At 47.3% G+C, this 15,180-nt stretch overlaps 1 protein-coding gene across 2 annotated transcripts in view; it reads left to right on the top strand.

The window, feature by feature from the left end:
• ALPK2 (alpha kinase 2) overlaps window positions 1-13,792 on the top strand; it is a 128,804-nt gene extending 115,012 nt beyond the window's left edge. For both annotated transcript variants that reach the window (XM_019640688.1, XM_019640687.1), the window contains 2 exons: window positions 1,857-1,905; window positions 13,302-13,792. In XM_019640688.1, the coding sequence (XP_019496233.1) occupies window positions 1,857-1,905; window positions 13,302-13,518 (266 nt within the window). In that variant the 3' untranslated portion in view covers window positions 13,519-13,792. The remainder of the gene's footprint in view (window positions 1-1,856; window positions 1,906-13,301) is intronic.
• The last annotated feature ends 1,388 nt before the right edge of the window (window positions 13,793-15,180 follow it).

Genomic DNA, 15,180 nt, shown 5'->3' with positions numbered 1-15,180 from the left:
GGCTGCTCAGCTCGGGCCGGACTCGAACCGCTGTTGCTCAGAGCTCAGAGCTCGCACTCTTGAGTGAGCTCTTAACCAACTGAGCCACTCCGCCGGCCCATAACAGTGTCTATTTACTCTCTCTGCTGCTGCTGGGAAAAACCTTTTTATTGTCATCATCATTGTGGCACAATATATAGCACATCCATTCTCTCGACAATATCCATATTTTATAATGCTACCAAGACACCGGAATTAGGATTAAATAGAAGAAACAAATCCAAACTTAACCATTACCTTCTCAGGTTCTTAAAAGTTATCCTCTCCCTGGTTGCATTTGCTTATTGACTGGATTGTGGCAGGCTCGCAGGTTTGAGGGGTGAAACCCGAGGCTTGGATTTGGCCCTAGGTCTGCACACTGGTGAGACCCCTAGGGTTCCTGAGAGGCTGTCACCCCAAAGACCCAAGCACTCAAATCCTGGAGAACGAGCCCATAATGCTGCCTACTTCCTTTCTGCCATCAGAAACAACCTGTAAGCTTTGCGCAGTGGCAGTATTGTAGCCAATGAGGTTTATCCGAGGCGCAATTATTGCTAATTGAGAAACAACCTGTAGATGACTATTATCCCCAACTCAGTCTAATAGCTGTACACTAGGATTTAAATTATTACCCTATAGAGATCTTTAATAACCTTGGTTGAATTGCTGGCAAGTTATTACACTGAGAGACAGACATTTCCTTTTAAAAATTATATTCTATTTTTCTACACTGTAAGTGACAGCTGGTAATTGTGAGAAGCAATAAAAAGCAATTCCCAAGTTCACAGACCGTGTGCCAAATGACTTTTGAAATTGGACTTCCATGCAGCTTAGAGCTGTGATTTTTAAACACAACTTTCCACGAAACGAGATGTCCAAAGAGGGCTTTTTGCAATTTTTTTTTCTTTTTTTTTTTCAAAAAGCTCAGTCCCTATAATAAAAGCTATGTGAAGCATTTCTACATATGTTCTCGTTGTTAGCAGCTTTGAAAGAATGAGATGGATTCATTGCCAGCTGTGAAAGAAGCTTTTAAAATGCTCGCTGGCTCACCCAAAGTGCCGTGTCGAATTCAGCTCACAGGTGCACTGCAGAAAAGCAGGGCTCCTTGCTTCTGGCTGACGAACCAGCATGAACAGCAGCCTGGCCTGTATTTTTTGCTCTGCTTCAGGCAGACGCTACGGAATCAGAGCATTAACCCTTTAGCGTCCCTTTCCTATGCCTCAGAAAACAAGATTCACAGGAGCGGGGACCCCTGGAACTAAGTTGCCATCAGGTCAAACCGTAGGGTTGGCTTAAGCGGGATGTTCGTTCCTTTGTTCACAGCCCAGACTGGTTTCTGTGCCGCCAGGCCCCTCAGTGAGATCACCTGGGGGTCACGGGGAAGACAGCCATCCCTGCCAGGCCCAAGTAGGACAAGAGTCAGAGGCAAGAGAGGAGCAGGCAAGACAGGCCTGGCCCTGGCAGGTGTGGGCAGACTGGTGGGGTGGCGATGTGGACCCCGTGCCCTGCCATCAAAGGCCCATCACTAGGTTGCAGTGATGAGATTTAGTTGGAGGAAGTGCCCTTAGCCACCACCCTGGAGAGCCAGGACTCCCCTGAACTGCTGCGTCAGAGGCCCGCCTTACCCATGACCCTCCCATAAAGCTGGACACATGTCTGAAAGGCTGTCAGCCTCGACAGAAATCTCCGCTCATGGAAACGAGGAGGAAAGTGTGTGTTTATGCAGGAAGGGAAATGATGACGCGCAGTCAAGACCTCCCACCCCGTGAACAGGACGTCCGTTCTTTCTGAGCAGTCCCGTGTAACACAAATTCCATCTTTGCTCTCTCTTCCTATAGGTGTAGGAATGAAGTTAACTGACGTTGGCATAGCAACATTAGCTAAAGGGTGAGTAGAAAAAAAATAATAAAGTCAAGTGCATCTTATCCTTCAACTCGGGGCTTCCAAACACTTTCCGGGCAAACGCTGTTTGGCTGATGTGGGCAAAGCCGATTTCTTGTCCTCACTGTGGGTGACAAATGTTCTTGGGACAAATTCAATTCATTTCTCTCACTTGCATAAAACATTTATGGACTTGGTTCTCCCAGGGAAACACATTTGTTTCCTAACTTTGAAACAAACAAGAACCCTGCAAAGGCATTTCAAGATTAATTACTAACAGGAGTGCCACGGGTCGAAAGAATACCAGCATTACTGGGGTTTCTTTTAACTATGAATGTTCCATTTTTCTACATTTAATATCTTCATTATTAGAATGAAGATATGTATATATATGTGTGTGTGTATATGAAGTATATATGTATATATGAAGTATATACTTTGCAATTGAGTGCAGTAAACTCAGTTTGCATATCTTTAGCATATTTTCCCCCAAATAGTCCTTTAGGCAGCTCCCTGACTTCCATGGTGATGATTACAGGAGCAAATGGCTCTGGAAGGGCTGCGATTAGCTACCTAGGTTGCTTTCCTAACTTAGTGTAGGGTGTTGCTTTGCTGCTCTTGGGGGAAGCGTGCCTAGACGGCCCAATCACAGTTTGCTGGGGTGTCTCTTTAACAAACTGTGCCTCTCGCTACCCTGTGTGACCACCGCTGAGGAGAACGCAAGCTCTTTGTGGTTCTTGGTAAAAACAGAGTTCTGGGTGCTACCTGTGAACCTTTGTCCACTGCTGCTGTTCCCATGCGCTAAGGCCGTTTGTAAGGAGGAGGAAACAGGGTGAATGCCTTTCAGAGGGGATGGCTTCTGCTTTGAATGTAGGTATTATTATTGTTCAGGTATGGTGAGGCCAACAGATCAGGAGACATCTGCCATTGAAGAGATAGTTTGTTGCTCACAGTTCCCAAGGTGGGGGGGGGGCGCATGCCATGCCTTGGGTGGGGGGAGGGGAGGACACACAGGGAAGCACCGGCATGGGTCAAAAGCAGGAGGAGGGAGGGGAAAATGTGGGCAGGAGTCATCATTGTGGTTTCTGTGGGAAGGGATCAGTGAAGCAGGGTAAGCCTGTTTAAAACTGTCTACGTGGAACCTTTTCAGCAGGCTCTGGGGTGTCGGGGCTGTCCCTAGGTGTCTGGGACCTGCCCTGGGGTGATTAGGGCAGGAGAGTGGCCCTGAGCGTGAGAGCCCAGTAGAGGAGGTGATGGGAGGGCTCCTGGCTGATTAATTTGCATATGAATGGTGCCTAGAAGGCCTGTCATTTACTCTCTCGAGGAATTGGCTAGTCCTGGGAGGGGCAGTCCCTCCAGGGCCAGTAAGGCCCCAGATGTCAAAGCATGAGAATACAGAAAATAGAACTGCATGCTTAATACAAGCGACTCTCCTATGCTGGTAACGACTGATCTGCACCAGCTTCCTGGTAGCTCAGAGCATGGAAGTCAGCAAAGCTTCAACAAGTATATTATCATTTCCAACCATATTGAAGGATGGAGAAAAGTAGAGGGATTGGGGGGAAAAAAACAAAGCGATTGATTTGGTTTTAGAACTAAAATGCAGTTTGGATATGTTCCTTCTCAGAAACGGCTGAGGATAATAAACTTTTGTGTTAGAACTTGTGTGTCTCCATGCTCCGTCCTCAGTGCCGATCAGAATTTGGTCACGGCCTTGGGCTTGAAAAGAGGGAATATGATGTAGTGGGGAGAACAAGGGTTTCAGAGAGTGACTTGGGTTCAAACCTTGATGCTGCCACTTACTTCTGAATCTCCTAGTGGCAGCCTTGCTTTCATAGACATTTGTCTGGCCCATGTGGTGAAAAGGGTGACTGGGCATCCTGGTTTGCCCACGACAGTACCATTGCATGCCTGCTGTCGCAGCATCTCATCTAGTTAGTCATTTGTCCTGGACAAGTTCCCCCATTTTGAAAATAAACTATGATACCCCATGTATGAAAGGGTGTCTCTGGACCCCAGGAAAGCGTCCCCAGTAAAGCTTTCCTTTACAGACACCATGTTCTCTGTGGGACACTGCAAACCCAGGCATCATTCAAACCTGGTTTGCGTGCTGGGTTCCTGTCTTACCAGCGCGCTGATCACGCAACTTTAAATTCTCAAAGCCACCGCTCTACAGAATGGAGGGAGACACAGGGTGTTGAGTTGAGGATTCCCCCAGTTAATCTACACCTAGTCCCTGAAGCTCAGTATGTACTTGGTAAATACTGGCTTCCTCCCCTCCCTGTGCCTCAGCCTGACACCAGAGTAGGCAAATGTTATACCATTATTTAGATAGAATAACTTTCTATCAAAACAAAGCAGAAACCTGCCCAAGAAGTTTCAAAAACTACGAGAAGCTTAAGAGAGTGATTATTTAAGACATCTTTTAATAGCATCTCAACAACATCCAGGAACCCAGATCACATTTTTCTCCTAATTTAAAAAGAAATCTGATTCCCTGGCTTTTTTCTCAGCTTTAATGTGATTTCTCTGGCCTGGGACAGCTGCCCAAAACCCATTAGAAGAATGGATGGCTGGAGCCCAGTGCAAAATGCCTATAAAGTGTTACTTACTGCCTGCCCACCCACGGAGCGGTCAGGGGGCAGGAGGTGGGGGAGGGGTGTTCTGAAGCATCTGAGAGCTTTGGAAAGGATGTTAGATCATCTTGTCCTTTTTTTTTTTTTGGTACACTTTTCTTTTAAGTCACAATTTCCCCCCCCCCCCAAGAGGAAACGTTTCTTAGAAGCCCAGTTTAAAAAACTGATAAAAGGGGGACCTCTGATCGGAGTGCAAACGGTGGTTGGGAGATCTCATTGGAGGTCCCTGGAAACCCCTCTGCTCTGGAGTGAAACCCAACAACCATGTCCAACCTTCTCACTTCCCAAGCGAGGAGCAGGCGGTACAGGAAAAGGAGGCAGCCTCCTTCCAGGCAGGGTCCTGCATGAAGTAAGCCTCCCCGAGGACAAGGGGCAGGTCCTCAAGGTTTGGAGGACAGAGTCGACTGAAGAAACTGTCCAGTTGGAAGCCAGAGCTGCAAAATGGAGTTCAGACAATGGGGAGAGACTTGGACAAGGGTCAAGTTCAGAGGCAGCTTGCAGACAGGCAGAGAAAAGTCCGGGTGGGAAGCCATGGTGAGCGGGGGAAGAAAGGGTTGAGAGCATTGCAGAGGGCTTCTAGAAAGCAGGAGAGAAGACAGATGGCTAAGCGCTGACTCAGCATATTCTCTTTATTCTTAGCAAGCACCCTGCGTGTGCTTAGTGCACCCAAGCCGGAAAGGGAGAGCAGTGCATTTTCTGGGAGCCTGGGGACTGGGCATTGTCTTAAGAAGCAGTGCTCTGTGTAGGCAGCATTACATATGGTTGCTTAACCACTTTAAAAAGATCTCAAGGCATGGCAGGGAGAAGCAATGGGAAGGCGAATCTGACTTACTCTAATAATCATTAATAATGATAATAATAAACAATATTCTGTATTGTTTGAAACGGAAAGAAAAAAAAATCCTCCCAAATGTAGGGCCCACCCTGTTTGGTCAGCCGTGGTCAGGATATTTTGCAGGAAGAGGAGCTATTGGGTCATTAAAGAAAATATTTCCTGTGTCTCAAACTGGATCATATATTTGGCTGCTGACACCCCCATAAATGCCACCTGATTTGTTCTCTTGTTTAGTAAAGTCAGAGGGTGTGGTACTATTTTGAGGGGGTACATAGTTACTTATAATTTCATAAGAAAAAACAGGCAACTGCTGTGACTTATTCATTTGAATGCAACTTTCCCTGGTAGCATGATCCTTACAACAGAAGTATGTCATATTTCTCCTTGGAGCCAGCAATATGCATATGTCTGGAAATGCACCACCTGTACCTCAATACCCATCATCTTTTGGCAGCGCTGAGGACAAACGTGTCAAACTGTGAAGTGTGGCAAATAGGATTGTTTCAACGTCTAGTAATCCATTTTCTAGGCAGACCCAAGATACTAACTGAACTCTTGACCATATCTCTGATTTGAAATTGCTCAGCCATTTAGAGTTCTCTGAGGGGGAGAAGGAAAAATGCCTAATTGTTTAACTGGAGATTTGGAAATTTAACCTAACCAACCAAACCCAAACCAGTGTAAACCTGTGCCGGCAGGCGAGCTGACCTGCGCATGTCACAGTGAGTCCTGCCAACCCCGCCCCGGCCAGCGGCTGTTTCTGGGGGATGACAAGATTGCAATTTAGCCATCAGAGGGCAGCAGAGGCAATGCTTTTGCTCTCTATAATCTCCCCACAGTCCATTTCATGTTGCTGGATTGAAATAAAACAAAGAGAAGTACCCTGAGCAGATTTATTCACAGAAAATAAGCATTGGACAAAAACAGGATTGGTATGAAAAGGCACAAAGGTCACCTCTCAGTGTGACCACCAGCCAGCGTTGTGACTTTCTACCCTTATAAGAAAGAATGTTGATGTAAGGATGCATGCCACATGTCAGGTGTCCCTGACATGGAAATCAAATTCAGGAGAACCTTGGACAGAACCACAAATGGCTTGTTCCCTGCGGAGAGGCAAACGTGAGGTGACAAGGGCCCAAATATCAAGGCAGATGCATGGTGAGGACAGGTGCCTCCAGAAAGCCGTCTCTACTGACATCTGTGTGCCTAGGTTTAGTCCTGCAAGCCATGAAAAAGAGGAAAGACTGAAATAGACCCCACATTCGGTCAAGCTGAGTTCCAGGAAAAAAGCTTTGCCCTCAAAGCCAAGAGCAGCCCGCTCTGGAGTCCCTGTGTGCCCAGTAGCAGATGGAGGGGTGACAGCCATCTGGGATGCTTCACAAATCCGAGATTCCACCGTACCCGGAGCGGGGGTGGGGGTGGGTGCGGGGGCTGAAACAACTTGGTGGTGGGAGGAAGTGGGATCTGATATTCAAGAAAGATACCCCTAGAACAGGCCTTTGTGTGTGTGTGTGTGTGTGGGGGGTGACTCTAAAGGCAGACTCTTTAATGCAATGCATGAATCTTCCAGGAGGGAGGAAACAAAGGACATTGGAACAGAATTTCCTAATGTCCTTTAAGTGTATGTCTCAGCAGGGCCCATGTCACTGTAGAATCTAGACATTCTACAGCGAATGTCTGAAGCCAGACCTAGAGGTGATTCACCAATGTCCGGCTCCAGAGGATCAGTTTCACAGGCCTAAAGGACCCGAGGAAGGTACTTTTACACCCAAATACCAACTTTGGTATTTCCCACACTGCTGCCACTGTCACCCACCCTGAAAGGCAGCCTGCATCCCATTTTAATCTGTTCAAGCCATTACATAGTAGAGCAAGTTAGCCAGTGGCTGACATATTTGGCCAGTATTTGCCATCAAGAAGGTCTAGAGGCCCATGAAGGAAATATTTCCCCTTTTCACAATTTTGGCAAGGCTGACACTATTGCTAATGCTCTTAGTGTGTGTTCAGAGTCTCCTGAGTCCAAGAGTTAAGCAGGACACGCCCCCTTCACAGGGTGGGAATAGCATGACAGTCTCTTGGCCTCTGCCCAAAAGTCTTACAAAGGACACTTCTGTTGAAGTGACTAGAGTTAGAGCTGTGGGGTTCCTCCCATTCCCCAACACTGTTCGCTGGTTATCTTACTGCCCAGTCCATCCCCAGGACCGAAGACACTCACAGCCAGACTCCTAGACATTTGTTGTTCAGCTTCAGAGACAAATCTAAACAGAAAGAACATCTGGAAAGAGTGATGGTCTCAATTTTCCCCTGCAGGACAGCCTGGTAGACAGGAGGGGGATGAAAGACGAGAAAGTGATAGCCAGGAGAGCCAGGGGTCACAGAGCGCCTGAGAGGATCAGGCTGGGTAAAGGCTAGACTCGTCCAGGAAAAAGTTATCAGTGCCTTTAGGAAAGTCTAAGCAAAATGCCATGGTCGGGAGCCAGGCCACAGGGCTCGGAAAGGGCATGTGCCGCTAAGACATCATGGCCTCAACCAGTTTGCCATTAGAAGACAAAAGTAAAGCCTATAGAGGGTAGCTAGAAGAAAGAGTGGTGTGTGTGTGTGTGTGTGTGTGTGTGTGTGTGTGTGTGTGTACAAGAGCTGTTGGAAAGCTGGAGGCAAGGAGCCTGAATGAGGGACGGACTGAGAGGCCCCTCCCTGACCCCTGCAGTCAGCGCCGTCCACCTGAACACACTGCAAGTGTGGCCTCTGCCCCCCCCTCGCCCTGCCTGTCATAGGACCAGAGGCCCTTCTGAGCGGCGAGACCGCAGTGGGAATGCTGATGGTCTCCTCTCACCTGGGGCCCTAAAGGGGGTGGACCCTCTGCAGCTAAAACGAGGATGGGTCTTTGGGAATCAGAGCTCTGGGGCTTAGGATAGTCGATGAATGTCAGACTGCCTGTGTTGTTGCATGTCTTATCTCCAGTATCCCCTCCCTGGCTCTCTGTGTCCGCAGCTTCAGTTTCTGTTTCAGGTATTAAGGAGAGGACCATGTGCTCTCTGCATGTCTCTGGGGATGGGACTCATGGCCTCCAGAGTGACCCAGAGTAGCTGATTGGCTCTCCATCACCTCCGCAGGGGCCCCTCTCCACTCTCTCTTCCCCAAGGCTCACATCACAGAGGCCCTCCTGGTTTGGGGGTGCCTTCAGAAGCAATGAGAGCAAGTGAGAGCAGGAGCCTTGCAAGTCTGCAGAGCTTCTAGAATGCCCTTGCCAGCAGAACCAGAGGACCAGACTACAGGCACGCTTTCGCTCTCCTCTCATTAAACTTACAGCGTTCTGCTTTTTCCCAGCCTGGGAGGATGTCAGGGAAGAAAATGCCAGGGCTTGTTTCCATGGAGGCAGCCGTGGAGGGGCTGTTGCTCAAACTGAGGCCTGAGGGTGGGCCTGTGGAAATAGATATAACTTCCTAGTTTCCCCCAAAGTGGAATGTTACAGTGTGATTTTACAATGTTGTCTGACACAAATTTCAAGAACAAAATCGTGTTCTGGTTTCAAAGTAAAGATGTTTCCAAAGCAAACAGGGATGACTTGAGGTCACTGCCACTTCAGTCTATCTCCTTGCTGCTCCAAGTGGGACCCCTGGACCAAGTGCAGCATCTCAGACCCCATCCCAGACCTACTTCATCCAAGCCAGCATTTTAACAAGATCGCTGGGTAATTTGTATGCACCCCTCCCATCCAAAGGGAAAGATATTTAAGAAAACCCTCCAGTGGGTGATACTCAGTGGAATAGACTTATTATTCCACTTCTGGAAATAGTGAGAGGGGGAACAGATAGATTAATATAAAGTGATAGGCTAGAAAGTTATACTAATTTGAGGTTAAGGATAAAAAGATCCAGTTAATAAAATCCCACAGAGCTCAAGTTTCTAAAAATGGAAATGTATGGAAGAGTTTGCAAATACAGGGTTCTTTATTTTATTCTATTGGGTTGTCGGAAAAGTCAGGATGTATTTTTTCTGTTTTTCATTGCAAAAATGCATCATGACTTTTCCAACAACCCAATATTAGATTCCTAGGACTGCTATAACAAATGACCAGAAGCTGGATGGCTTAGAACAACAGAAATTTATTCTTTCACAGTTCTAGAGGCCAGAAGTCCAACAGCAAGGTGTCAGCAAGGTGTCGGCAGGCTTGGCTCCTTCTGGAAGCTGTGAGGGAAAATGTGTTCCGTGCCTGTCTCCCAGCTCCCAGAGGTGCCGCATCGCTTGGCATTCCTTGGCTTATAGATGTGTTACCCCAATCGCTGCCTCCATCGTCATGTGGCATCCTTTCTGTGTATCTATAGCTCTACTCCTCTTCTTACAAAAGCACCAGTAATATTGGATTAAGGGCCCATTCTACTTCAGTATGACCTCATCTTAATTACATTTTCAGTGACACTGTTTCCAAATAAGGCTGCATTCTCATGTTCTGGGAAGGACATGACTTTTGGAGGGGACACTCTTCAACCCAGCACATCCATCTAACAAGAACAAGACGGCGAGTGTCTGCAATGGGGATCATGCTGGAGAGATGTCACAATACTCCAGCTGTGTGGTCTCTTCCAATCCTGAGGGTGACAGTGGGTACATGTGGCATGCAAGGTGGGCCACCAGCAGGAGAACCTGTGTTTCCCACTGCGTGGTATTATATGAGAGCTTGGGGTAATTTCAGAGGACTCATGTCCTTTGAAAAACTCCGGGTTACTTGATCTAGCAACACAAAGGACGTTGCCCTATTTTCTTCCTAGGCAATGACAACGGCTGTGAGTTTGAGGGAACAGAGGTCAAAGTGGAAGCCAGGCATCCCTGGCTGAGAAAGGGACCAAATTGTGAAAGGAGGAAGACTTTTAATTCTGTAGATGGTAGGTAGCCATCTACAGAAAAAAAAAGAAGTACACTCCAGAGAGTGAGGGGAGGCAAGTCCAATATTGCTTGCGATGCCAAGTTGAGAGTCCAAAACTAGACTGAGAGAGAAAGAAGTTCAGAAATGTGATCTGGAGAATGACCCTGGGCCAAGATGAGGCAGCTCTGAGGATGGGGCTGGTATCCATTTATTTGTTTCCTTGACCTTTACTGAAAAGCCTTCCCTGGACAGGTGTTTGGGGCATAAAAGTAGTGTCCAAGGAGAGACCATAGTCTGTGCAGAGAAGACGTGAGAAGTGGATGTAGTTCTCACAGAGATGTAAGGATAGGTTTGGAGAGATTTCTTCTTGTGGTGTGGAGATGGCCAGGAGGGCCCCACAGAAATGCAATTGAGCTGGGGCTTGAAGGGCGCTGGGGGCTGAGAAGGGGCCTCGTAAACTGCCTTCCCTGTAGGGCCTCGCCATGCTCACACTCAGCCTTCCATAGAACTTCAGCTCCTGTCTCCATGGCTCACTGGCTTTCTGTAAGGACTCTAAAGAAAGAGGGATGAGGAGGAAAAGAAGGCGCCAGATTCCTGGGCAGAGGCCTGGGCTCCCAAGGCCTACTCAAGACAGCAGATGCTGCTGGACTGCCCAGAGTCCTGCTCTTTTGTCCAAACTCACCCCTTTCCATTCCAGGGGACGGGAATCATTATAGAAGGACTCACTTGTTACCCGATGTTACACACTGGCCGCCAGGCGGTGCTGAAGAAGTGACTGGTGCATTTTTGGGAGTTCACAGTGTGAGTTAGCGATGTTTCTCTACAGAGACTAGATGTTGTCTGAATGTTTAAAAGCCTCAAGCAGCCTGAGTCAGATCACCATGACTTGCTTAAGTCGGGCGCAACTGATCTCACAGATTCATTGCACACAAAGATGCCGCTATGAAATACGTCTTTACTGGACTAAGTCACAAACACGACTGGTGATAGGTTATGGTAGAGGGGGAAGATACGGAGGTGATGAGTCACGATACTTAAGTTAACTGTTAGATATTTGAAAATTTGTGTACAACGAATCTGTGAGATCAGTTGTGCCCGACAGGGGGTTAAACATAAACAGGGAGACCTCCTCTCCCCATAATCTTCCTAATTTGTCTGAGAAGCTCAGGAATTAGGTGAGATAGGTGAGGCCTTTCTCCAGGAGGAGGGTGGGATTAGGCTTTCCATCACGACTGACAAACACAGGCCCAGGTGGCCTCACACTCTGGCTAGGAGTGCTCAGGGCACCAAGGAAATGTAGTCAGGCTGATATTTCAGCCTTAACCTGGCCTCCTGCAGGAAAAATACAGATGTGGAGATGATATGGTTGGCAACAGAATTTTTTCTACCTTGCTATTATATTTAACTCCTGTCTTGGGCTGGCTTTTTCTTCAGTGAGGGAGCTTGGCTTTAAAATGGAGTCATTTTTTGCAAGAAAGTGGACTGTGGACTCCCGGGGGGTAGAGCCATTTCCTCCTCGCAGGGAAGGGGAGGAGGGAACAGGCTGGATTTGTAACACACGTGTCAGGGTGGAGCTGCTCACTGAAGCTTTGGCTCCAGAGATGAAAGAAACCTTTCACACCCTTAACAGCTTAAAACCCAGGTTGCATTTCAGAGGGAAAAGCTCACAGTCCAGCCCATGCATTCCAGGTTTGTTGACCTTCATGGTTTCTACCAGCAAATGAAGGAGGCCCACTTCTTGAATCACATCAGCTATAGGTTCAGCATGGTGCCAGCATCACAAACTTCTTTTTGCCCATTTGTTTTGGCTCTACTAATAATTGGATGTGGCCAGAACTCTCTCACACCTAGCAGGGCCAGTTTCATGGGCATGTAACCTGTGCAGTCACACACGGCCCCACTCTCAGAAGGGCTTTGTTTAATGCATGTTCTGCTGTTGTCTTGAAAGTCTTAATGATTTTTGAACAAGGAGCCCATGTTTTCATATTATGCCGGGCCTTGCAAATGATGTCAACGGTCCTGCTTGCCAGGCACAGCCCTGCCCCTCCCCTATACCTGGCAAATCCTTCATCCTTTGATCTCAGCTTCAACATCCCTTCCACGGGAGGCCATCATTTGCACCAATTTTAATATTGATAATTATAATAATAACATGGCGAACACTAACTGCATGTCATATGCCGCGTGCCATGCACTGATCTGGGTGGTTGGTATGGATTCTCCAATTTCATCCTCTCAACGGCCCTTTGACTAGCTTTCTTGGTGGATCATGTTCATCTGCAGGTGGGTGGGGAGACTTGGGGGTCTGGGGACTTGCCCATTCAAAAAGGACACTAACCTACTATGATTGGGATATGAAAACACAGGTACCTACAGTCTGAGTATTAAATGTTCCAACCGACAGGAACAGCTCCTGAGCCTAGTCCCAGGCAGAAGGGCAGCGTGGTTGCTCCTAGAACCTGCCAGACACAAAAGCCCAGATTCTTCTCCTCCGGGGGAGAAGGTAGGGTGTCACGGGGGAGAGCTTTTCTGGAAGAGGAAGACTCAGAGGGCTGCATCCTAATCTCTCTCACATCAACCTGCTCTGTTTCCTTAGGCTAGCCCTACCACCCATCAGCCTAAATTCATTCAACGGTAAATTGAAGGGTCTAAACTCAATCATGTCATCCAGCCCCAAAGTTCTAAGATTCGTTATTCAGAACCTCTGGGTGGGGTGGGGTAGCTTTCAGATCATCAAGCGATCTTATAATGTTTATCAAGATGGTTAACTCTAGTCACTAGGATGAAAAGGAAAAGAGCAATAATATCTACCCACAGCTGTCAGCACCTAGAGCCCTTGCCCAACCATATACCTTGCCCGTGGGTCTTTGCCTTTGCTGCATCCCACAGGTTTTTTTGTTTTTTTTTTTTCCTGTCAATAGTTGTATCAACCATTTGGGCATTCTTACCTAAACTAGAACAAATATATTTTCCATGCACCATTATTTTCCCCTTTCAAATTTTTCTTTTAATACTGGTGAGGTGTCCTGTTCTCAAAAATTATTTTTCCTTCCACCCAATCTCACAGGTACAAAGGATTTAAAGGCAATTGTTCCATGACCTTCATTGATCAGTTTAAAGCACTGCACCAGTGTAACAAGTATTGTAAAATGCTGGGGCTGAAATCACTTCAAAATAACAACCAGAAACAGAAGAAGCCAAGCGTTGGGAAAAACAAAATTCAGCCAAACTCCACAACGGTGAAGAAGACAGCACCTGGGACCCCTGCAGAAAAGAAAACTTAGCATCCATGGGAAACTAACGGCCACCACCTAGCAGCACAGTCATGTAGGCAGACATCTGAAAACACCCAGGAGAGAACACATAGCCTGCAGAAAGTACTGTGACAACCCTTGTTCCCAGCTGCCTGAGCTCGCAGCTGCCTCTAGAGCTGTCACCTGCCATCTTTGCTGAATTGATTTTGGAGCAGGGTTTGTGACCAGACTTATGGAGAGACTGGATCAATTGTCAGTCTCAAAGACAGTCCATCTTTGTAAATACCTGTAGCATTTTTACTGACCTCGAGTTATGTGTCGATTTGTGTATTTGCACGTGACTGTGTCGTTAAGGACTTTGGGTCTGTCCGCAGCCCAAATCTTCCCACTCCCATTCCTAACCTCAGAATTTCTAGACACTTCCAGCTGTTCTATAAACAGAAAACATGAATTCCTTTATCAGGTCAAGTTGTCCCACTGGTGTTGAATATGCAATGGTGGCTGGAGGTGGCTTTTGAAATGTGAGGTCATTTCCCATCATGATTCACACATTCAGTTATAATGTCCTGTTTTAAGTAAATTCATATTTAAACAGAACAGTATAAGGTGCATATGTTAGTACAGATATTTGTTTTTGAGAAGCTCTGCCTTATTTCACATTCCCCCAGGATTGGTAATTTAGTAGTTGACCAGTGAGGTTACTGTAGCACGAAGTACTTGCACCTGTTCTTTTCCCCCATTCTTAGATCACCACTTCGGCGGCTCGATCAGCATCTCCTTTGCTCTGTAAACCCAGGGCTGACCCAGGTTGAATTAATTACACAGGGAGAGACATGCAGATGCTGGTGGGGGTGCACCAGCTCCCAGGGCGCCCATCCCATCCCAGCCGCTCTACGTGGATGTCCTTCCCTACCAGTGTGGGTCCTGCCCAGCTGTTGAGCAGCATGGCTGCACCGGTTGATACGAGCAAGAGGAAACGATATGAAGATATTAGGGAGAGTTTTATGCACCCCAAACTGTGAGAAGATGTCTGCTGCCCCACCAGTTTTTTGCTGTTGTCATCTAATAGACTCTATTTTTTTAAAGAGCAGTTTTAGGCTAACAGAAAAATGAGGGGAAACTAGGGCGAGTTTCCATATGCCCCTCACCCCCACTCCATTATTTCCCCTTATTATTACCACCTTGCATTTGTGTGATACATTTGTTATCATTGACGAGCCAAGATTGATACCTTTTGATGAATTAAAGTCCACCGTTTACATTAGAGGTCACTCTGGGCTGCACACTCTCTGGATTTCGATACACGTATAATGACACGCATCTACCACGACAGTATCCTACGGCATCGTTGGACTGCCCTGCAAACACCCTGTGCTCCACAATCCATCCCTCCTTCCTTGCCCTCCCAACTCCTGGCGCCCGCTGGCCCTTTTACTGGCTCTCGAGTTTTGCTTTTTCCAGAATGTCATATAGCTGGAATCCCAGGCTATGTAGCCATTTCAGATAGTTGGGTTTTTTAAAAGAGCCCGGATCATACCTGGAAGAATTGGTAGGCCTCCTTTGAGCAGCGTGATCGATGCTTCTCATACTGAAAATGCACACATGTCACCGGGGGTCTTGTGAACATGAAGGCTGATTTGGTAGGTCTGGGGCGGGGCCTGAGATGCTGCATTTCCAGCACGCTTCCCGGGG

Source organism: Hipposideros armiger, unplaced genomic scaffold (genome assembly GCF_001890085.2).
Source record: "Hipposideros armiger isolate ML-2016 unplaced genomic scaffold, ASM189008v1 scaffold_52, whole genome shotgun sequence".
In the NCBI taxonomy this organism is placed as follows: Eukaryota; Metazoa; Chordata; class Mammalia; order Chiroptera; family Hipposideridae; genus Hipposideros; species Hipposideros armiger.
Note: the sequence above shows the minus strand (reverse complement) of the source record. Positions and strands in the feature narration are given on the sequence as shown.